The sequence below is a fragment of the Ranitomeya variabilis genome, chromosome 6, assembly GCF_051348905.1.
Source record: "Ranitomeya variabilis isolate aRanVar5 chromosome 6, aRanVar5.hap1, whole genome shotgun sequence".
Taxonomy (NCBI): Eukaryota; Metazoa; Chordata; class Amphibia; order Anura; family Dendrobatidae; genus Ranitomeya; species Ranitomeya variabilis.
The window spans coordinates 367,504,859-367,529,187 of record NC_135237.1 but is presented as its reverse complement, the minus strand read 5'-3'; the positions used below and the strand labels follow the sequence as shown (position 1 = coordinate 367,529,187).

The window sequence follows — 24,329 nt, the reverse complement described above, 5'->3', positions numbered from 1 at the left end:
CTGCTTCTACAAATCCAAGTAAGGTTTGAAAAAGACCCTGTGGGTCGAAACGTCACCTACCTTGAAACACTGCGGTGATAGCTCCATTTTGGTGTTTGAAATAAAGAAAACCACGATTTTCAGCCTAACCAAAATTCTGGAAATTTCTTCGAGTGCGACTGTTGTTATATAGCACAGAGTGAGTGAAGACTTTTCTTCTTAGAAGTCACAGCCACTCTATGACTGCAGATTTGTGAATGCTCACATCCCGTGCACTGCAGGATGTGACGATTCTCCAGTGCCAGGAGTGGATGGTCATGTGACCACAGGTATGCAATCTGTTTACTTCCGGACACATTCCAAATAGACTGTGTCCAGTGTCATGCACTATACTTACATTGAGCGAGGCAGTGCACGTCTAGTTGGCAAGTGACCGCATGTAAGCAACTCTCATACTTGCGGTCACGTGCCTGCCGCTGGAGAATCCTCACAGCACGCAAAGCATTCGATGTAGGGGATCACAAGTCTGCAGACTAACTGCAGACTTGTAGCCTGAGGCCAGACCACCCCATTAAGGATACAAAACAGAAGAGGATAGCAGATCTACTAAATATAGAAGTATTTTTTTGTTACTTATAAGGCCATGATCACACAGTGCGTTTTTTACCGCGGAACCGCGGCGGTTTTGCCGCTGCGGTTCCGCAGCTGTTTTCCATGCAGGGTACAGTACACTGTACCCTATGGAAAACAGGACACACTGTGCACATGGTCCGGAAATTTTAAAAAAAAAGCCGTGCGGAATAGCTCCCGGAAAAAAGAAGGAGCATGTCAATTCTTCGTCCTGAACCGCAGCGGTTCTGCACCCATAGACCTCCATTGTGAGGTCAAAATCGCAGTAAAACACGCAGATCAAAAATATATCTGCGTGTTTTACTGCGGTTTGATGTGCAGAACCGCTGCTGCAGGAAGTGCGGGGGAGCGGGCGGAAGTGCGTGGGCGGAAGTCCGTGGGCGGCGTGTGTGGTCCCGACTGTGTCACGAAGAGACTGTCATCATGGAGTTATACCGTCGCATGGGGATCGATGTCGGGCGTCTGATTGATTTGGTAAGTCTGTGTGTCCGTCCCCATGCGACGATATGCCTCTATTGTGCTAAGTCGCCGTATCGGACTACTACTCCCATCCGGTATTTAGGATGGGAGAGTTGTCCCTGTGTCCGGCGACTTAGCACAATACTAAAGTTCACACCAAACACAAACACACAATACACGACACACAGTACAGTACATACAACACATAACACAGAGTATATACTCACCAACAGCACACTTGTAGGCGAAGCCCTCGATCCTCAATGAAAAAATCCCAAAATAATAAAGCAAATCCATACTCCCTGTCCGCAGAATCCATAACCGAGTGTCCCACGCCGATCGGCTGCTCTCCGGCGATACACTGCCAGGAGCGAAGCTCCTAGCAGTGTATCGCGTACTGTCCCGGAGCTCAATGGCGCCGGCGTCTCGGTTAACGGCAGTACAGCTGCGTTGAACTTTCCCACGCAGCACTGCCGTTAAGCGAGAGAGCCGGGGTCAATGACCGCCGGTAAACTCGCTCGCGCATGCGCAGTGACACACCGACAGGAACTATGGCTCCTGGCAGTGTGTTGCTGCAGCCGTGGAGAGCAGACATATCTCTGGATGTGTCTGTTCTCCATGGAAGATCTTCGTGGGACCCTCGATGGATTTCTGCGGACAGGGCCAGGGAGTATGAATTTGTTTTTTTATTTTGCGTCTTTTTCAGGTCGAGGGTCTTCAGGACGGATTGAGCGTACAATAAAATATGGTCAAAAAGTGTGTGTCTTTATTTCATTAAAATATTTTTTTCTAGTGTTTGTGTTTTTTTTTTTAACCCTTTCATTGGCTTAATAATGGATAGGCATCTTATTGACGCCTCTCCATTATTAACCGGGCTTAATGCCACCTTACAATAGCAAGGTGGCATTAACCCCTCATTACCCCATATCCCACCGCTACACGGGAGTGGGAAGAGAGTGGCCAAGTGCCAGAATAGGCGCATCTTCCAGATGTGCCTTTTCTGGGGTGGCTGGGGGCAGATGTTTGTAGCCAGGGGGGGCCAATAACCATGGACCCTCTTCTGGCTATTAATATCTGCCCTCAGTCACTGGCTTTACCATTCTGGCGGAGAAAATTGCGCGGGAGCCCACGCCAATTTTTTCCGCCATTTAACCCTTTAATAGGATTAATAATGGATAGGCGTCTTATTAACGCCTCTCCATTATTAACCGGGATTAATGCCACCTTACAATAGGAAAAATACGTGCAAATGAAAGACGTGGCACTTAAATACGGGATACGTGGCACTTAAATACGTGGCACGTGGCACTTGTACGTGATACGTGGCACTTAAATACGTGATACGTGGCACTTAAATACGTGATACGTGTCACTTATACGTGATACGTGGCACATGGCACTTATACGTGGTACTTAAATACGTGGCACTTAAATACGTGGCACGTGGCACTTAAATACGTGGTACTTAAATACGTGGCACGTGGCACTTAAATACGTGGCACGTGGCACTTATACGTGGCACTTAAATACGTGGCACGTGGCACTTAAATACGTGGCACTTAAATACGTGGCACGTGGCACTTAAATACGTGGCACGTGGCACTTAAATACGTGGCACGTGGCACTTAAATACGTGGCACTTAAATACGTGGCACGTGGCACTTAAATACGTGGCACGTGGCACTTAAATACGTGGCACGTGGCACTTAAATACGTGGCACGTGGCACTTATACGTGGCACTTAAATACGTGGTACTTAAATACGTGGCACTTAAATACGTGGCACGTGGCACTTAAATACGTGGCACGTGGCACTTAAATACGTGGCACTTAAATACGTGGCACGTGGCACTTATACGTGGCACTTAAATACGTGGCACGTGGCACTTATACGTGGCACTTAAATACTTAAATACGTGTGTCCGTCCCCATGCGACGATATGCCTCTATTGTGCTAAGTCGCCGTATCGGACTACTACTCCCATCCGGTATTTAGGATGGGAGAGTTGTCCCTGTGTCCGGCGACTTAGCACAATACTAAAGTTCACACCAAACACAAACAATTCCAGCAATTGTTTAACATTACTTGGTCGCGCTATAGATTATGAGATAATCAAAAAGAACCTAGCACTCAACTTGTTGCCTTTAGCGTGAGTTTTATTGTAGTGGTACAAATTACCTAATTTGTACCACTACAATAAAACTCACGCTAAAGGCAACAAGTTGAGTGCTAGGTTCTTTTTGATTATGGTTTATGAAGGTTTGGGATCCTAACCTAAGCACCACCCCTCTCAGTAGTGCACACGGTATTTTGTATGATAGATTATGAGATGACACTATTGTATTTATTGTAGGTTCGGGATTATCCGGCCTTGTGGGACCCAGCTGATGAATCCTACAAGGATAAATATTTCCGGGAACTAGCCTGGACTAAAATAGTACGAGACCTTATCCCAGATTGGGACAAGTATCCAGGGAGTACACAGCAGCAAATTGGTAATTTTATTTAAATTTATTTAGTAAACCTTGAGTATATTAAAAATCTAATTTGTTTAGATCTCACAAAAAATGTTGTTGTATTTTGTAACCTTTTTTTGGTAGATAACGATGTGAGGAAACGTTGGCGCTCAGTCAGAGACCGTTTCACGAAGTTCCTGAACGAATGTTCTAAGAGTGGCTCTTCGCCAATCAAAAGTAAATTTCCCTTTAGCGAAGAGCTGCAGTTTCTTGTGTCCAGTAGGACATTGAGAAAGTAAGTTAAAATCCACTCCACATGATTATTTAAATATAATATGTTGTGCGAAAAATTGATGTTTTTTTTTTCTCCAACAGGACGGAAGGAAACATGTCGGTGGGTGATTTGGAGGACAGCAACAAAGAGGATGGAGCAGGCAGTTCCTCTGGAGTGGGAGGGACCATCTCTACCTCCACTCCCACAGCTTCTGCTGAATCAGCATCCACTTCAGCAGCTGCTGCATCAACATCTAGTTCAGCAGCTGCTGAAGCATCTGATTCCGCAGAAGCTGTGAGAGTGGAGAAGAGATCTGTCTATCCGGTGGCAGCAGAGAAAAAAAAAAAAAAAACAAAGAAAAACCAAGATGACCAAACTGTCCAAATAGCTTGCGACACGTTAGATCTATTAAAAAAATCAAGTTCTGATGACCACTGCGACTCCTTCGCAATAACTGTGGCAAGAAAAACACGCTCCCTGCCACCGGATAGACAATCTCTTTTCATGTCCATGGTCCAGATGTCCCTCACTGCTCTGGAGGACCCTGCTCCGATATCTCCATACAATGAAGTTCTGATGGGGGTGTTGGGACTTTTCAGGCCCCGACACCGAACACCGGAAACACCAGCTTCCAGACCCCAGTATTTGGCCCACAGCCAAGTTACTTCTGGAGATAGAGGAAGTTCGCAGCATATGGGGGGAGCACCATATCAATCAGAGGGATCAAATTTCCTCTATTCTCCAGAATATACTTTTCTGAATTGAACGTGGGCAAAAGTTTTCAGTGGCACCGAGTTTTTTTTTGTTTGTTTTTTAGCTCCAGTTGCCGGTTGCCTTTGAAAGGGGCTTTTTTTTGTTTTTTTCAAATTGAAAAATCTTTTGTAAATATTGCAAAGAATTTGTGTTCTTTTAAATATATTATATTTCACACATAATATTCTCGTCTTTATTACAATGCGGTCAAGGCCGCTATCCTGGGTTTATGGGCTATCAATTAGTGGTTTATGTGTTGATGTGTTAACAATTGTATACGTCATACTGCTATTATTTTCATAAAACACCAAAATTTTTTTAGCCAAAAAAAACAAAAAAAAAACAAATTACACCCAAATAGATTTTTTATTGATATTACAACCAATTATTTAAAACTTTTTTTGGTAACATGAAACAAAAAAATTTTTTTTCAAACTTTTGTGTTGGTTGCTGGCGTTTCTCATTCTTCGGGATGTTGGCAAAACTGTTATCAGCGATGTCGGCAACATTTCTGGGGGGGTCAGTGTAGATGCATCCTTCTCTGCTGGTCAGGCTGCTCAACACCAGCACAGGAGTATTGCCAGTGCACGGCACCTTCTGGACTCATGAAGTAGTCAGTGAAGGATTCTCTCACACGCACACCCGAGTTGGACGGCCTGCCCAGACCCCCGTTGACCACTGGATTAAATACTGCCTGCTGGTACTCCACATCTACGTCAGTGTTGTACTCACGAGCATAGTTGTGGAGTACACAGCAAGCCTTTATCACAGCATCAACGGTGTCTGTGTCCAACTGAATGGCAGTGTGAAAGATCCTCCACTGACTAGTCATGATCCCAAAGGTGCATTCCACATATCTGCGTGCACGACTCAGCCGATAATTAAAAATCCTCCGTCGGGCATCCAGTCCCCTTCGTGGGTATGGGCGCAGCAGGGTTGTCGTTAAGGGAAACGCCTCATCCGATACCATCACAAAGGGCACTGGATGTGTGGAACCCGGCAAAGGTCTTGGGGCTGGGAGCGTGCCGCCATCTCGAAGAATTTGCATCCCAATCTGTGACGTTCGCAACACCCGAGAATCCCCAGTACTACCATAGGCACCAACATCAATGGCAACAAATTTGTAATGGGCATCAGCCACCGCCATCAGGACCACTGAAAAATACTTCTTATAATTAAAGAAGCGTGATCCTGATCGTGGTGGCTGCTGAACCCGAACATGTTTACCATCGACTGCACCTATGCAGTTTGGGAAATTGGCCACAGACTGAAAGCCTGCTGCAACCTGCAGCCAAGTCTCCTCGGTTGGGGAAGGCATCACTATAGGTTGCAACTTCTGCCAGATGACGGTACATGTACACCTCACAATGTTAGAGATGGTAGATTTACCAACTCTAAATTGGAGGTGCAGTGATGTATAGCTCTCTCCTGTGGCCAAAAATCTGCAAAGAAACAAAAAAGAAAATTAGAAATGTCACACAAAAAGGTAATTACAACATGTCACAAGTAAAGCCGCTATAATATGCGTCCAGCACCATTCAATAATGATGGCATTAACACCCAGCACAACACAAAGGGTGTAAAAAATTTAAATAGAAAGCCTGATGGGACTTGTGCACACACGCATGCGAGATATGACCGAGTGTTGCATGGTAATCCCCGGACCTGCTGCATGCACTCCGTTGTGGAGCGTGCGGCTCCATGTATTGGTATGTGGGTGCACACTCCGCTCCAGAGTGCAGGCGGCAGGGCCGGGGATTACCATGCAACACTCGGCCGTATCTCACGTGTGTGTGTGTATGTGTGCACCCTGTCCAACAGGAGGACTGGGTGGGTTTAATCACACATACTGGACACAGAGACGTGTAGAATAGAGACCTAACTACATTCCCCCCTGAAAAATTGTTACTTACCGCAAGGTGATGAGCAGCCTTTCCTCAGCAGAGATGGACTTCCTCATCACCGTGTCTTGCCGTTTTAAATGGGGTGCCAGGATGGTAAGAAGTCTGTCGAAGGCCGTAATTGGTAGCCGACAAAAAGAGATAAATTTTTCAGGATATCTGAAAAATTAAAAAGAAACACAAAAAAGGGTTACTTCACAAGTATTGCTAGCAAAAAAATGTAAATTAGTCATTCAATATATTTCTACTTACCTCCTCAAATCATTGTACAGCACATGAAAGTGCCCCTTCTCCGTTCGGTCTGCTACAAGCGGGTGCACCCACATTCGTTTATGCGCACGTCTTCTCTGCCGCCGCAGCCTCTAAAATAAAAAAATAAAAATATATTTTGTAAACACAACAATGAAAAATATATCAAACATGCCTGGAAAACAATGTGGATTATGTAAGGGTACGTGTCCACATTCAGGAAGGCCCACCCCCTTCTGGGACGCAATGATGCCAGATGTGTTCATTGTACAAATCCGGCATCATCGCACCCCACGCATAGGGCCCTGTTTTATTCCTTGCGGAGCCGCAGCTTCTCAGCAAGGAACACGGACATGCTGTGATCATAAAAGACGCGCAGCATGTCCAGAGTCGCAGGGCTGACACATGACACACAGTGGACACGTGATTTCATGAAATCCCCTCCACTATGCTGTTACATCTGGACGCTGCATGTTTGGCGCTGCGGCCCCACGCAGCGCCAAACACACAGCGTTTCCAGAACGTGGACATGTACCCATAACCCAATATATAAAACAAACAGACATCTGCTTACCTGACGTTTATGACGATTCAAGATTAGAAGAATCAACCCCAGGATCGCAATCCGGTGTGGTGTGCGGAGCTGGATCCGCGGGCTGTCATCTGGCCTACTCTCAGCACTCTGCAGAGCGCTGTCATTACAAACACGTCCACTCATTTTGGTGTGTTAAGTTCCAAAATGGAGGATGGAAAAAGAAAAGGGTTGGACAAGGAAATGACATCATTTTTTTTTTTTTTTCCTCCCCACTGCAGTAAACTTTATTTCTGTCAAACACAGACAATCTGCAGACAAAACTGCATCAAAAAACGCACTAAAAAACGCACCAAAAACGCACCAAAAACGCACCAAAAAACGCACCTGCGTTTTCTGCAGAGACCTGCAGTTTCAGTCAGGAAAAAAAAAGGATGGAAATCCTGAACGTGTGAACATAGCCTTAAAATAATAATGTTTAGGGAGTAGGGCTCAGAACTCTGACAGAAACTATAACACCACTTAAGAACATGAACTTTGGATGAGCCATCAGTCGCCATTATAAGAACTTTCCACAGGGAAACACATCATGGCCTGACGTGCCCTCCTTATTTCATCTATGTAATAAAATAGCGCATGTATAACTAACCCAATCATGTGGAGAAAATTAAACAAGCAAAGCTCTTCATCATTAGTCTCCTGCTCCTCCGAGTTATGTACACCGATGCCGTCTACTCTGGATATGATAAAGGAAGCGATGAATTACATAATGGAACCACTAAATGTTCACACAGACAAGACTTGTTTCTAATAAGGAAAAAATATCCTGCAGAGCCTCCTAATCCTAAATGTGTTAGCACAAGATACATCAGCTGTGGCAGAGTGTGAATATCTTCATCCAGACATGCACAGGATTTGCATACCAAAATCCTCCACAAAGAGATGCTAGAGACATTTTAACACTTACAGGAGGAAGGGTAGAAGATGGCAGCTCCATCTAATTACCATCTAACTAAGCCACTAAAATATAATCTGCAACTCTGTATAAAGTGACAGCATATTTAGGAAAGAGTCTCATAATATAGAACATCAAGAGAACCCACATTTGTAACTCACGATGTGGAATACAAAGGAAGAATTCAATATAAAAATACACAAATACACACTCCTTTGATAGACCTTTAAAAGTGTTGTCTCAAGTTCATAAATGGTTAAAATTGTAAAAAAAAAAAATCCCCTTCATTCTCAAGAACAGAGGGATTTTTAATTCTATAAAGCACAGCTCTTTGTCCACGTTACTGACCACCACGCAGTATCAGATTGGTCCATTATCTATTCTAGACCAATGTTCTCCAGTTGGGGAACACAGATCCTGACATGGAGCGCTCGCCACTTTCAGGTTCTATGCTTTGGAGCAGTGTGTCTCAACTCCAGTCCTCAAGGTCCCCCAACTAGGGTCATGTTTCAGGTGATGGAATTAATAGCAAAGTAAGAAATTCTCTTTTAGGATATCGTCAAATCCTGTTGTGAATCTTTGAGGGATGGAATTGAGAAACACTCATTTAGAGCCTGTATGTACCACTTTGAAGAAGATCAAATTCCTGGATCCAGCCAGCTTCCATGCCACTACAGTTCTTCTCCACAATGGCAAAGCTGCCACTGCAAGTAGAATGGGAGACCACACAGTTTGGACCAGCAGTACAACCTTGCCGCAGTTCAGAACAGTCAATTTTTAGCTTGGTTAATTGCTTTTTGTTGTTACACTTTTAACATTTTTATTTTAGTAAGTCAATTCATAGACCATGCATTCCTCAGAAGTGCTATAAAATGCTACCAAAAAATAACAAACACATTACAAAAATAGCAACAAAAATAAAAGGTTTTATGAGAGGGAAACACCACAAAGTGGGCAAAATAGGAGATGTCTAGAGTATGCAGCAACTTTGGAAAAAAATTACGATAATTAAAAAAAACAGCAAACACCACAATAAATTACAGACAGGAGAAAAATAGAGTCTGAATGCCAGTATTTATAAAGATGAATTGAAACTTTATTAAATAATCTATACAAACATAAAATCAATATTGTGCACCAATATGTGCACAGCCGTGAGCAATACAGTAATATTGTAACACTATAGAATAGTTAATGTGACATTCCAAGAAAAAAGAGAGAAGCAGTGCACCTCATCAGTATATATGGGTCATAGTAAAATTCTGGCCACTAAGCGTATGGATAAGCCCACATAAAGGCACGAGGGGACACGCCCCCTGAAGAAGGTGACCTCGCACCGAAACGTGCGTTGGGGTGAGAGCGCGGTTGCACCTGTCTCTATCACTCAATGGGTAATTATTACTATTTTTGTTCAGGCAGCGTTTATTTTGCATGATATCTTCACTTGGGCATTTGGGGGATTTTATATCCCTTCGCTACTATGGGTAGGCTGGAGCCTTTTGACTTATAGTATCTGGACGGCTATTGTATGTGTTAGGCGGCTACAACTTGCTGCTGACGGCTATATTTCCTATTTCCTCTTTCTACTATAGCATGTCCAATAGGATACTATTCATCATCCCGTCTGTGGTGTTTAGTATACATTTTATGCCTTTATGTGGGCTTATCCATACGCTTAGTGGCCAGAATTTTACTATGACCCATATATACTGATGAGGTGCACTGCTTCTCTCTTTTTTCTTGGAATGTCACATTAACTATTCTATAGTGTTACAATATTACTGTATTGCTCACGGCTGTGCACATATTGGTGCACAATATTGATTTTATGTTTGTATAGATTATTTAATAAAGTTTCAATTCATCTTTATAAATACTGGCATTCAGACTCTATTTTTCTCCTGTCTGTAATCTATTAGTTTGAGTCGTTCTTTGCCCTATACTCTAAATGCAATTCAGCATTGAGATGCAACTACATGCATGGTAACAAGTGTATTCTAATTATGTTTTGGGGACTATTTGTACAAACACCACAATAAATGCAATAAAGGACTTGCTTTTAATATTTCATTACTTCCAAGTTGAGATCCAACACCCATAAAGCTAAACTAGAAGGAAAATCAAAGTTAGATTAGCCCTAAAGTTTGTTTTATAAATTCTACTATTTCTAAAAAATTTACATGCAAGCAGTCAACGTGGATGGAAGATAATGAATTAGCTGCAAGCTCATTTCTTTAAGCAAGCCTGGACTGCTAAACGATGTTACTAAAAGCAACTTTAGGGCTCTTTCAAAAGTCAGTGTGTCCAGGACCTTTGGTGACAATTTTCACACGTACCAGAGACACTTACACACATACACTGTTTCAAGTAAATGGGTCTGTGAACATGTCAGTGTGTTTCCATGAATCGTGTGTTCGTGGGCAAAATATGCTGACATGTCCGTTTTTTTGTTTATTTTTTTTTTTACAGCAGCACGGGCCACAAAATGTTCCGAACACATGCACGCAGATGACATCAGTGAGTCTTCAGTGTGACATGTATTGGCGCCTGGGAAGCAGAAGTACAGATAGCACTGTTCCCCGGCGCCAGGTGCTGAAGACCGCTCACACCAACTTCCCCTGGTCGCGCAGAGATCAGCACTAGCATGGGAAAATGTTGAGAGCTATATTCAACGGATAACAGTGAGAGCAGTCGGCGACTAATGGGAGTATTCATCAGACACCGCCTGTGCTATATATAAATAAATTGATAACCAGCCACCAAAACTGACAGCTGCGGGCTACAGATCTCAGCTGTCAGCAAGGCTGGTTATCAGAAATAGAGGGATCATCATGCTGGCTTTTTATTATTATTATTTAAATATATAATGGTGTGAAGTCCCCCCCATTTTTGACAACCAGCCTTGCTAAAGCAGACAGCTGGGGGCTGGTATTCTCAGGCTGGTAAGAGACCATACAATAAACACCATACAACTATAGGATTAGTAATGGATAGGTGTTTTACAGACGCCACTCCATTACTAATCCGTGGGCTTGATGTCACCAGACAATAACACAGGTGACAACCCCACAAATATTACCCTACTTGCCACGCCATAGGGTAAGTGAGAAGATCAGGGTAAAGAAACAGAATGTGCGCATCTAATAGATGTGCCTCATCTGGGTGGCTCCAGGCTGCCATTTTTAGGCTGGGGGAAGATGGGGGTCAAAATCCATGGCCCCTTACCAGCCTGAGAATACCAGCACCTAGCTGTCAGCTTTAGCAAGGCTGGTTGTCAAAAAAAATGGTGGGGAACTCACACCGTTTTTTAATTTATTTATTAAATGTAAAAAAAAAAAAAAAAAAAAACAGCGGGGGGATTAGTCTATTCTTGATAACCAGCCTTGCTGAAGCTGAAGGTTGCACCCGCAGCTGTAAATTTTGCCTGGCTGATTTATTTATAGTGCAGGTGGCGGCTGAGGAATACTCCCATCAGCCGCCTCCGCCTTCTTTCACTGTTATTAGCGGCAGCAGGTGTTGGCTGATGGGAGTAATTGTCCCATCAGCCACCACCTGCTTTCACTGTTATCAGTTGAATATAACTCAACATTCTCCCCTGCTCGTGCTGATCGCCGGCCGAGCAGGGGAGAATGATGAGAGTCATCTTCAGCACCCTACACCAGGGAATAGTGCTAACTGTACCGCTACTTTCCAGGCACCGCTACATGTAGTACTGATGCGGCAAACGGTTGCCACATGTATTATACACATGGACACGGATACCTCCGGTATTGTTTTTTTCTGGTACCGGAAATATCAGGACATCTGAAACTGGCCTTACAACATGAATATACCAAAAAATAAAAACTTACAGAACCAACTAACAAGAAAACATATTAAATTTTAAGAATCTGTAAAACGCAACAGACACCAAATGACAGTTCATGACAAAAAAAATCGACCTGAACACAGAAAGCAACATATCACAGTGGAAAGTGACAATTGGAAACAGATCATAAATGATGACAATGTAACAACTGAAAATAAAGAACTTAGAATTGTATTATGTACAATTACCTGTGATCTAGATGACTGAAATCTTGCAAGTTAAGCTCCCTCGTATCTTGTGTTAAATATATTGTATCCACATCCTACAAAAAAAAAAAAAATCTTTTAGTTTTTGTAAAAATGTTTGTTAGAAAACAGAGGTGGCCTTAAAAAGAGACGGACAAAGGTGGCCTTTAAAATAAAGCTAAAAACATTACTTATGACACAAGTAAATAGTTTAATGATACATGTTCTATTCCTACACAGTCTATATAATCACTTTATTCACCTACCCATTGTACTTCTTCTCTGTAAGGCATCGAAAGCCAGTCACAAACACACGCATACATCTGTGAAAACCCACCTAAAAAGTACACAGATTTAGAATTAGATTCAATTTTAATTTTATGTGAATGCGTTATTCAATGCGTTTCGTTGCATACCACAAGGGCCAACTTCTGCAACAGTCTGACTGTCCCACAGAGCTTGCAGATTCGATAGTCTGTCAGATGGTTCCATGGTTACTTTCCTCATAATTTTTCTGTAAAAAAAAAACAAAAAAAAACAACTTTTTTTCAAATCTTTCTTCACATTTAGATGTCCCAGTTTGCAAGAAACAAAAGGCCCCAATTCTTTAAGGTGTTTACGTCAGCAATTTGATGTAAAACACCTTAAAGGGAACCTGTCACCTGAATTTGGCGGGACCAGTTTTGGGTCATAGGGGCGGGGTTTTCGGGTGTTTGATTCACCCTTTCCTTACCCGCTGGCTGCATGCTGGCCGCAATATTGGATTGAAGTTCATTCTCTGTCCTATGGAGTACACGCCTGCGCAAGGTAAATTCAGGTGACAGGTTCCCTTTAAGCTGAACCCGTTAACAGAAAAAATGCTATTAACCTGCAGATATGGGGTTAATCTGTAGGTTAATAGTGTTATTAACCTGCCCAGTGCCTGCACTTAGCTGAATGCTGCTGTAAAAAAATGATCTTCATTTCCCCTGGCAGCATTCTGCTTTCAGTCATGGGGCGGAGCCGGCGCAGGTTCAATTACCCACCGTTCGGAGAATACAGAGCGGCAGCTGTAACCCCTTGGCCCTGACTGACAGCCAGCCCCAATACAAAGTCGCTGTGAATTTAAAATTTAGTGGGTGTTACCATACAGTTTACACTAGAGGAGGGTACTTTTTACAGTATAACATTGTCCAATCATAAGCAGGCAGCAACATACAGGAGGAAGAAGAACACACCTCCACCAAAGCCTAGAGCAGGTTACTCCTGTGAGAGGTAATGACACCCTGCTTTGCTCTCACTGCAGAGATTACAAGTGAGCACAACAGACATGAGGGTGATCACTAAATCTTTGAGCCATTAACCTGTCATCTCCTGGCAATCCAAGTGAAAGGGAGGGGCAGTATAGCAGAGGTGACAGTGCTATGATAGGAGGAGAGCTGACAGAAGGGATTGTAGTGTGACACATGAACTGCCTTGATAACACACACTTGGATTAAAAAATTAACTCATTAGGTTTGAAACAAAAATTCTGCTCTGATGTTACAATTACATCATGTGTTCAACATGAATAATTTTGCAAAAGGTCCTCTCTACAGAAACTGTATCACCTTGTAATAATTTACACCAAAAGGTTTTCAGAATTGGAGATATTTTGTTAAAGAGCAATGAGAGCAGGAAATGCCTTTTTATCAACTTCATGTCCCTAAAAACACTAAAGGAGGTGAAGTGGTCAAGATGAGAGAGCGAATATGCAAATGCTCATAATTGGGAACACATGATGACCAAGGAAACTTGAAAGCAGAGCTGAATCTTAACACTGTGTCCATTACATGCCTCAACAATTCAGCAACCTGCAAAACTTGCCATAAATGTCCTCAAGAGTTGCACAACCTCTAAAGAACTCAACAGTCTGACTCTTCTCAATTTATATTATCTCATGTATCCTCAAGTGAGCTACGAAAAAAAGATTGCAGCATATATGGAAATTATACTTATTTGAACAGGGTTAGAAGCAAGTTTTAAGAGGCACTTAAGGCTTTATCATTTGCATATACTCCTATAAAACGTACATCACAAAAATGCTGATACAGCTTAAATAAGCAACAACTTCACAGCAGAAACACCATAACAAAAATAGTTTTCCAAACTAACCATAATTTGTCTCATGCATTAATGGTTAACATTTTTTCATTAAAACCCTCATTTTTCTGAATTTATTTTAAATCCTGGTTTTATCCAGGTGTGAGTAATATTAATGCTTTTACATCCATGTAAATCAGTCAAGGCAGAAATATGGCAAATAGTTACAATCATTCCCGTATTCCAGTATTCATCATCTGTCATGTTATGATGAATAATCCTCTTTGCCTTATTGTTTTAGTTGGTAATCAATCCCGCCCAATCACAAGAAATAATAATGACTGCCATTTCCTTTCATAACTAAATCAAGTAAGACAAAACATAAAGCAAAAAAAATTATTATGGCATATCCAGTTGAAGGATAATTTATGCTTTATTAGTGAAACAGACAAAACAGGCAAGACTATACAGTGGGTACGGAAAGTATTCAGACCCCTTTACATTTTTCACTCTGTTTCATTGCAGCCATTTTGTAAATTCAAAAAACTTCATTTTTTTCACATTAATGTACACTCTGCACACCGTCTTGACTGAAAAAAAAACAAATGTATAAATTTTTGCAAATTTAATAAAAAAGAAAAACTGAAATATCACATGGTGATAAGTATCCAGAACCTTTGCTCAGACATTCATATTTAATTCACATGCTGTCCATTTCCTTGTGATCCTCCTTGAGAAGGTTCTACTCCTTCATTGGAGTCCATCTGTGTTTAATTAAACTGATAGGACTTGATTTGGAAAGGCACACACCGGTCTATATAAGACCTCACAGCTCACAGTGCATGTGTTAGACCAAATGAGAATCGTGAGGTCAAAGGAACTGGCCAAGGAGCTCAGAGACAGAATTGTGGCAAGGCACAGATCTGGCCAAGGTTACAAAAGAATTTCTGCAGTACTCAAGATCCTTAAGAGCACAGTGGCCTCCATAATCCTTAAATGGAAGAAGTGTGGGACCACCGGAAGTCTTCCTAGATCTGGCCGTCCAGCCAAACTGAGCAATCGTGGGAGAAGAGCCTTGGTGAGAGAGGGAAAGAAGAACCCCATGAACACTGTGGCTGAGCTCCAGAGATGCAGTAGGGAGATGGGAGAAAGTTCCACAAAGTCAACTATCACTGCAGCCCTCCACCAGTTGGGTCTTTATGGCAGAGTGGCCTGACAGAAGCCTCTCATCTGAAAGCCTGCATAGAATTTGCTAAAAAAAACACATGAAGGACTGACTCCCAAACTATGAGAAATAAGATTCTCTGGTCTGATGAGATGAAGATAGACCTTTTTGGTGATAATTCTAAGCGGTATGTGTGGAGAAAACCAGGCACTGCTCATCACCTGCCCAATAAAATCCCAGCAGTGAATCATGGTGGTGGCAGCATCATGGTATGGGGGTGTTTTTCAGCTGCAGAGACAGGACGACTGGTTGTTATTGAAGAAAACAAGAATGCAGCCAAGTACAGAGATATCCTGGATGAAAACCTCTTCCATAGTGCTCTGGACCTCAGACTTGGCCGAAGGTTCATCTTACAACAAGACAATGACCCTAAGCACACAGCTAAAATAACAAAGGAGTGGCTTCAGAACAACTCTGTGACCATTCTTGACTGGCCCAGCCAGAGCCCTGACCTAAACCCAATTGAGTATCTCTGGAGAGACCTGAAAATGGCTGTACACCAATGTTCACCAACCAACCTGACTGAACTGGAGAGGATCTGCAAGGAAGAATGGGAGAAGATCCCCTAATCCAGGTGTGAAAAACTTCTTGCATCATTCCCAAGAAGACTCATGGCTGTACTAGCTCAAAAAAGTGCTTATACTCAATACTGAGCAAAGGGTCTGAATACCTATGACCATGTGATATTTCAGTTTTTCTTTTTTAATAAATCTGCAAAAATTACTACATTTGTTTTTTTAAGTCAAGATGGGGTGCAGAGTGTACATTAATGTGAAAAAAATAAACTTTTTTGAATTTACCAAATGGCTGCAATGAAACAGAGTGAAAAATTTAAAGGGGTCTGAATACTTTCTGTACCCACTTTATATAACTAATGTATTAAAAAAAATGCACAATAAATTATCAAAGCACTTTCACATAATACTCCATGGCCACCCATCAAAGACACTGGCCAGATGGGCAGTCAGTCATTCTTCAACAAAACAAAAATATATACTGGTCCTGAGAAACGAAATAGATATACAGGTAATCTATATATATAATTGTCTAAGGGGTACTTCCGTCTTTCTGTCTGCAACTTCCGTCACGGAAATCCCGCGTCGCTGATTGGTCTCGCCAGCTGCCTGTCATGGCTGCCGTGACCAATCAGCGACTTGAACAGTCCGATTAGTCCCTCCCTACTCCCCTGCAGTCTGTGCCCGCTCCATACTGCACTCCGGTCACCGCTCACACAGGGTTAATGCCAGCGGTAACGGACCGCTTTATGCTGTGGGTAACGCACTCCGTTACCACTGCTATTAACCCTGTGTGTCCCTAACTTTTTACTATTGATGCTGCCTATGCAGCATCAATAGTAAAAAGATGTAATGTTAAAAATAATAAAACAAAAAACCTGCTATTCTCACCTTCCGTCGTACGACGATGCGCTCACGCCTGCCGCCATCTTCCGTTCCCAGAGATGCATTGCGAAATTAGCCAGAAGACTGAGACCGCTAAGTCATCTGGGTAATTTTGCAATGCATCCAGGGAACGGAAGATGGCGGCAGCCGCATGCGCATCGCCAGAGCTTCGCTGGATCCCGGCGGGTGAGTATATAACTATTTTTTATTTTAATTATTATTATATTTTTTTTTAACAGGGATATGGTGCCCACTGACCACACTGCTAAATACCACGTGGGCTGTGTTATATACTGCGTGGTTGCTATATACTACATGGGCAGTGTTATATACTGCATGGGCTGTGTGATATACTGCGTGGGCTGTGCTATATACTACGTGCCCTGTGTTATATACTACGTCGCCTGTGTGCCTGTGTTATATACTGCGTGGCTGCTATATACTGCGTGGGCTGTGTTATATAGTATGTGGGCTGTGTTATATACTGTTTGGGCTGTCTTATATACTGCGTGGCCTGTATTAACGCATCGGCTATTCTACAATATGTATGTATGTATATAGCAGCCACATAGTATATAGCACAGGCCACGTAGTATTTGTCTGCTATATACTACATGGCTCTTATATACTACGTGGCCTGTGCTATATACTATGTGGCTGCTATATACATACATACATACATATTCTAGAATACCCGATGCGTTAGAATCAGGCCACCATCTAGTCGGTATATAGTTTGTTAGCGCATTAGCATACTGCACCAAAACATGCAGATCAGAGCCAGTGTCATTTCAGCCAAAATAAAGGAGCAAAACCAAAATGAACTAAAGCAAGATACACAAAAGAATGAGCAAATTTAAGAGCTCCTTGGGGAACTTTGTACCTATTTTTATTTAGTTTCTCAGGAGCAGTACATTTATTTATTGATCGACTATATTTTTGTACATTTCTTATCACTTATTCTTGTTGAAGGACAGCCCGGTTTCAGCAATTGATTGGATTATTTTTAAATGTATTAATGGAGGTTTATATACATTTAGTATTACGCCTGTCTATCTGTTTACTAATAACATATATATTATCTTTCTATCATGTGTATCTTTGCTCGTTTTCTGTACTTGATATTCTCACACACGCGGAGCACTCCAAGTCTTATGAGTATACATTTGTGGTGCTGCCATTAGTTGTGCTAATGCAGGTCCCAAATTCCAGGGATTATCAATTCATGAAGCTTTCTTGTAGAAGAAAACAATTGTATCCCCTTAATGACCGCCAATATGTCTTTTTACTGACCAGAGATATAAGAGACTAGCATCCCCATACAGGTGACAATACAGAAGCTGCCGGCTGTACACTACAGCGGACAACTTGCTGCATCAGCCACGATCAGTGTTGGCATCGTCCATATCTGTTTAACCCATTAAATGTTGCTGTAAAAAATGACTACATCATATAAATGGTTAGAGTGTGGGGGCTTCCTCTTTATCCCCAATGTCACCCTAACATCTTGATCGTGTGGTCCTGATGTTTGCCACGGCAGTTCATGACCAAATAACGGCCTTAGAGTCTGTCTGACGGCTACAGTGGCCTGTTCAGAAGTTACCGACATTTAGGTGGTAAAAATACACTTTTCATTCCTGTCGTGTCACATTGCATTAATTCCTGAAAATCATCTGAAGGGTTAATAAACTGCCTGACAGCAGTTTTCAATATGTTAGGGGGTGCGGTTTTTAAAATGGTAACACTTTTGAAGGGTTTCTAATATATAGGAACCCCAAAGTCACTGCAAACGTGAATAGGTGAATTTTCTTGGAAAAAAAAGTAATAATTACTGCTACATTTTTAAACATCCTAAAATGCTAACAAAATAAAATAACATTTTACAAATGGTGCTGATGTAAAGCCGACATGTGGGAAATGTTATTTGTTAAAGTTTCTCTGTGGTATGACTATCTGATTTAAAGCGATAATCATTTAAAGTTTGAAAATTGCCAATTTTTTTTTACATTTTTGTTTTCTGATATTTCTTATAAACACAAAACATATGGACATAAATTTACCATTATCATAAAGTATAATGTGTCACGAAAAAACAGTCTCCAAACCAATGGGATTTGTTGAAGCGTTCCAGAGTTATTACCACAAAGTGACACTGGTCAGATTTTAAAAATATGGCCCCGTCACTAAGGGGGTATACAGACATTTGTGCACTGATAACTTGTATACATACACAGGTGACAGTCCTGGGAATATCTTTCGAAGACACGTGCCAATATGTGCTACGACATCATTCACATCATCAGAAGAAAACATCTTCAACGATATGTTTCCTTTTTCAGTTTCAACTGCAAGCTGAAAGACATTGGAAGAAGAATACATAAGGGAAAGCCAGACATTCATGTGCGTCATTCCCATAATTGGTTGTTAAAATTAATAATAGACTAGTACACAATTATTCTGACCACCACCCCAATGTCCTGACTGCAGACCCCCAGCTCATGGTCTAAGCATCTCAGCATCCTGCCTGAGCTGGTTTAGTGACTCCTGCGTTGAGCAGAGGTTGGAGCCAATGACCCTGGAGATCCTTCCAACTTTATCATTCTAGGATTCTATCCAGGCTTCATTTTCTTTTACTCTGCAAAAAGCTTCTCTGCCGCATCTCTAAAGTTGGTGATTTGATTAAGCTGGGTGAAAATTGCACAAGAACGACAAAAGTGGCATAATTTTAGTGCCAAAATTACAAAATTGTGCGACTTTTCAAAGCCTTTTTCAGCAGAATACTGGGGTAAAAAGCTCTGATGAATCGGACAATTAGTGACCACTTTAAATTATGGTAATACTTTGGGCCATCTTCTGCCAATCCCCATATATTGTAATATCCACTATGTATACTGATAGAATGCAAACAAAAAGAAAACATGGCGATAGTGTGTACGAACCTAAAGGGGTTTTATTATATCCAGATTAGTGGATTTTTTTTTTTTTTAAGGCAGAAAAGAAAAAAACTTTAGGATTTTATAGTTTTCTGTTGGAAACATCCTGTTTAAAAGTGGAAACCAGAAATACCATGATCAGACAGACAGAGAAAATCTTAGAGAGCCAAGGACTCTACAGCTGGTTCATATATCACAAAGAATATCCCCAGAGACGTAATTAAAGAGTAATGGATAAGGGATGTGCCCTGCATTACACTGTAATATGGGCTTTAATGCTGTCAGAAATGTCACTTTATTTGAAGTTATTTTCACTATACCTATTCCTTTGGGCTACATTTGCTATAGCCAGTCTCCATATTTCTCTTGAAAGGCTGCATCAAAAGATGTGAAAAATGTCAGCGGTCTTTATTTTATCTTGTATTAGTGGGGGCTTCCACAGCATTTATGCTTGTGATACTAGATTATATACTACATACATCATAAAAGAGATATGCACATGTACACACACGTCCATCAATGAGCATATAATATTGATTTAATTCAACATATAACCATCAATTCCAAGACTCCTGGGATAGTGATCCGTCCACACCAGCGACTACAATACAGAGCAATGGGCTGAGTAACTAGTTACAGCATGTATTAAGTTCTAAGATTCCAGATAATAGGACTAGTGAGACTCCTAATAATGGCTGCCAGGTAATGAGAATCCTAAATTTAAAATTGAGATTCAAAAAGGAGTGTCACCCCCAAAATGCATTTTAAATGATCTAGATCATCATAGATCAGACTTAGACCCTATAAAAACCATAGCAGCAATGTACCCATTACTGGGGCAGTCCCTGAGAAAACAACTCTAAATTCATATGCAAAAGAGAGGACTGTTGTACCCCTCCCTCATTGCATTCTCCTCCCTGCTGACTCAAATTGCTACATTTCTGGGTCTATCGGTGAAGCAAGAGCGCCAGCAGAAAGGAGCCAAGGAGGAGAATGCATGTGGTGGGCCACAGGCAGTGTCAGTGCGCACAAGCACACATCCCACCTTACGGACAGAGTTCACTACTCAAAGAGTGCGATACCTAATCAAAAGTGGCGAAAGCCCCCAACATGCAAAATAAGGGGCATAACAGTACACTAAGCTCTAGCATACACCGATACCCCCTTATTTGCATATGAATTAAGAGATACCCCTGATGATAGCCAATTACTGAGGTTTATATAAGATAGTCCCAATCCATTTAGATGATGGAAGCATCAGAATAATTTAGTCTAGAAGAAGTCCAAAAGCCTAGGTCAATTCTATTCAGCAAAACTGGGACCTCCTATTTCAAGGGTGCCAACACTTTCGGCCATGAGCGCGTATTATCTGTATCTATTTATACACACACACACACAAACACACACTTGTGTATATATTTCCTTCAAGTTACATGAAGTGAGTGAATGAGTGAATCTCATTTAAAACAGCTGGATCTTATGTGCTTAAAGGGAACCTGCCGAGTTGAAAATGGTCCCTGATCCGCAGGCATGATTTTATAAAACAGAAGGAGCGGGTCAGATCGATATACATTTTTGTTGGAAAGTTTCAGTAAACCTTGTATTTTATTCACTAAAATGCTCAGTGTTTATATGTATAGGAGTCCAGTAGGCGGTCCTATTCAGTGATCATGTTATAATGAACCTTTTACAACAGATCTATAATTCCGGAGATTCCCCTTCTCTACGCCACGCTGTTCACAGATCTGTCTATATGTAAATTATGACCAGTTCCCTTTAAAATGGGTTTCTTGTAAGACTTGACTACAATTTCCCCAGAACTGCTGTCATCATTCTCCTGAGGCACACAAATCTGAAAACTACTTGTTGCTATGGAGATATTTAAACATTAGCAAATGTCACTTTTAGAATTTGTTTGCTGGTATTACTTATTAGCAGGAACTGGAAACACATCAGAGAGAAGCATTTCAGCTCAAGTTTAAAATAAATTAGCGAGCAGGTCTAATATTGGGAATCCTAACAGTGTGTAACATGCACACTGTTAAGATTAGGCTTCGCTGCGCTGTGTCAGCAGTCGTCAAGGGTCAAGGGACTGCTCATATGATTTACATACTTGAGTCATCTGTCGACCACTTTCTCTTCCACGCCTCTAAATGAGTATGTAAGTTACATGTGAGTAGTTACGTGACAAATGCAGGCGAAGCTGCACTCAGCATCTGTTACATGGACCCCAGTTCATCTGAATGCCCGCCATGTAACACTACGCTTCAGTGGTAGGTAGGGGATTTCTGGCTGCTCATGGCAGCTGCAGTCTGAAGGCAACTACCTCAAATGAGACCCATGCTTTGAGTGCCGAGGTCAATGGCTGCAGGGGTAACGTGGATGTACAGCACTTGATAGTAAACCACAGTATCACCACCGGAGTGGCAGAGCCAAAGAAGAGAAGAGGGGGAATTTGTAATATATTCTTAATTAGTGATGAGTGAGTATACTCGTTGCTCGGGTCTTCCCGAGCACGCTCGGGTGATCTCTGAGTATTTATGACTGCTCGGAGATTACGTTTTTGTTGACGCAGCTGCATGATTTGCGGCTGCTAGACAGCTTGAATACATGTGGGGGTTCCCTAGCAACCAGGCAACCCCCACATGTACTCAGGCTGGCTAGCAGCTGTAAATCATGCAGCTGCGTTCACAAAAACTAAATCTCCGAGCACTCACAAATACTCGGAGACTACCCAAGCAACGAGTATACTCGCTCATCTCTATTCTTAATTTTTCCGTTTTTTTAAATCCTAGACAACCCCTCCAGGAATAGATGATAGGGCGTTTGACCACAGAATCAGATTACACAGTGTTTATTATCAATTACCAAGAAGGCACCTACAGTAACTGTGCATAAGAGCTGTAAACACAAAATGGAAGAAAATTCTTATAGTCAATTCCTTTTTACTTTAAGACACTTTGCGTCCATACAAACTTGGGTTGCAAAGGTGTACATCCCCGAGCCTACAATAAAGGATCTTTGAGATCTCCAATTTTTAGATTATTACATAAAAAAAAAAAAGACACCCCTCTTTCATTTTTTCTATATTTCAGCTGTTAAAAACAAATAAGATTTGTGGGGAGAGACAGAAATAGATGACCAAGTTAAATGAAGGAAAAAAAAAAAAACTATTAATATATGTCACTATATAGAGACATGAAATAATTGTTACATTTTTCATTAATTAGTGACTGTCATGCTACAGCACCATTACTTCACAAAGTATAAATCCACAGACGGCAGCATCTACCGGAGATGTGACAGGTAAAGGAAGGAATAACGAGTTCGCAAACACAATCTGTCAAGGAATATAAAAATGTCGGCTACAGAGCTGCTGCATCTCACAAAGCATGAATCATGGCAATTAATTTTCACTTTCTGGATGTAAAAAAGTAAAAAAATATTAGCAATTCAAATATTATTTTAGTTTTCCAGGACAGTCCCTGCAAAGTAGAAATTACCAGTGAATCAAGATTAGTAATAACTGCCCCTTTAGAAGAAGACTGCTTCATTCATAAGAAGCTTGAATGACCAATTTGAGGAGACTACTACTTCCCCAGAAAATAACAGAAGATACTTACATGGCCTGGCTTGCTGCAAATAATGCCTTGAATCTCCAAATAACTGAATGTAAGTTCGAGCTAAAAGTAAAAAAAAAAACATAAAAACAGGGAATATGTAAAATAGGAAATTAAAATGACTTAAATTTCTTATAAAATTACATAAACAGCTACATTTAGTAATATTTCATGCTGAGGAAGGATTGCTGATTTTATATCAAGTACATCTTAATATAGACTTACCTTGTAACGTCTTCACATCCTGTTCCGTCCAGATGCGTCCGGATCCCAGAATTCCAAGCGGCAGATGTTCACCGACCGCCATATTGGGACACCCAAGTGATGGGTGTCGAGATGGAAACCGCTGGTGGTACCAGGCTCTTGTGCGGTACCACCAGTGGAACACCGTCGCACCACACACACACACACTTTATACGCCGTACGCCAGAGGTGTCAAACTGCATTCCTCGAGGGCCGCCAACAGGTCATGTTTTCAGGATTTCCTTAGCAATTCACAAGGTGCTGGAATCATTCTGTGCAGGTGATTAAATTATCACCTGTGCAATACAAGGAAATCCTGAAAACATGACCTGTTGGCGGCCCTCGAGGAATGCAGTTTGACACCTCTGCCGTACGCAACACACACACACAAACACACTGTATATGACGTACGCACCGCACACACTGTATACACCGTACGCAGCTTCTTGCGTGGTACCACCAGCGGAACAATGTCGCGAACACACCGCCATTGGGATCAGCCGAATGATTCACTGACCGCCGCCATCTTTGTACAGGAGGAGCACATGCGCAGTTTTCATGTGACCGCCGCTATCTGTCTGCATAAAGATGGCAGCGGTCTGATT

The 24,329-nt window shown here is 41.7% G+C and overlaps 1 protein-coding gene across 2 annotated transcripts in view; it reads right to left on the bottom strand.

The window, feature by feature from the left end:
- CARMIL1 (capping protein regulator and myosin 1 linker 1) overlaps window positions 1-24,329 on the bottom strand; it is a 352,298-nt gene that overhangs the window by 188,171 nt on the left and 139,798 nt on the right. For both annotated transcript variants that reach the window (XM_077270002.1, XM_077270003.1), the window contains exons 4-8: window positions 23,485-23,544; window positions 19,159-19,280; window positions 12,659-12,756; window positions 12,509-12,579; window positions 12,246-12,319 (exon numbers count right to left, since the gene is read on the bottom strand). In XM_077270002.1, coding sequence (XP_077126117.1) covers window positions 12,246-12,319; window positions 12,509-12,579; window positions 12,659-12,756; window positions 19,159-19,280; window positions 23,485-23,544 — 425 coding nt within the window. The remainder of the gene's footprint in view (window positions 1-12,245; window positions 12,320-12,508; window positions 12,580-12,658; window positions 12,757-19,158; window positions 19,281-23,484; window positions 23,545-24,329) is intronic.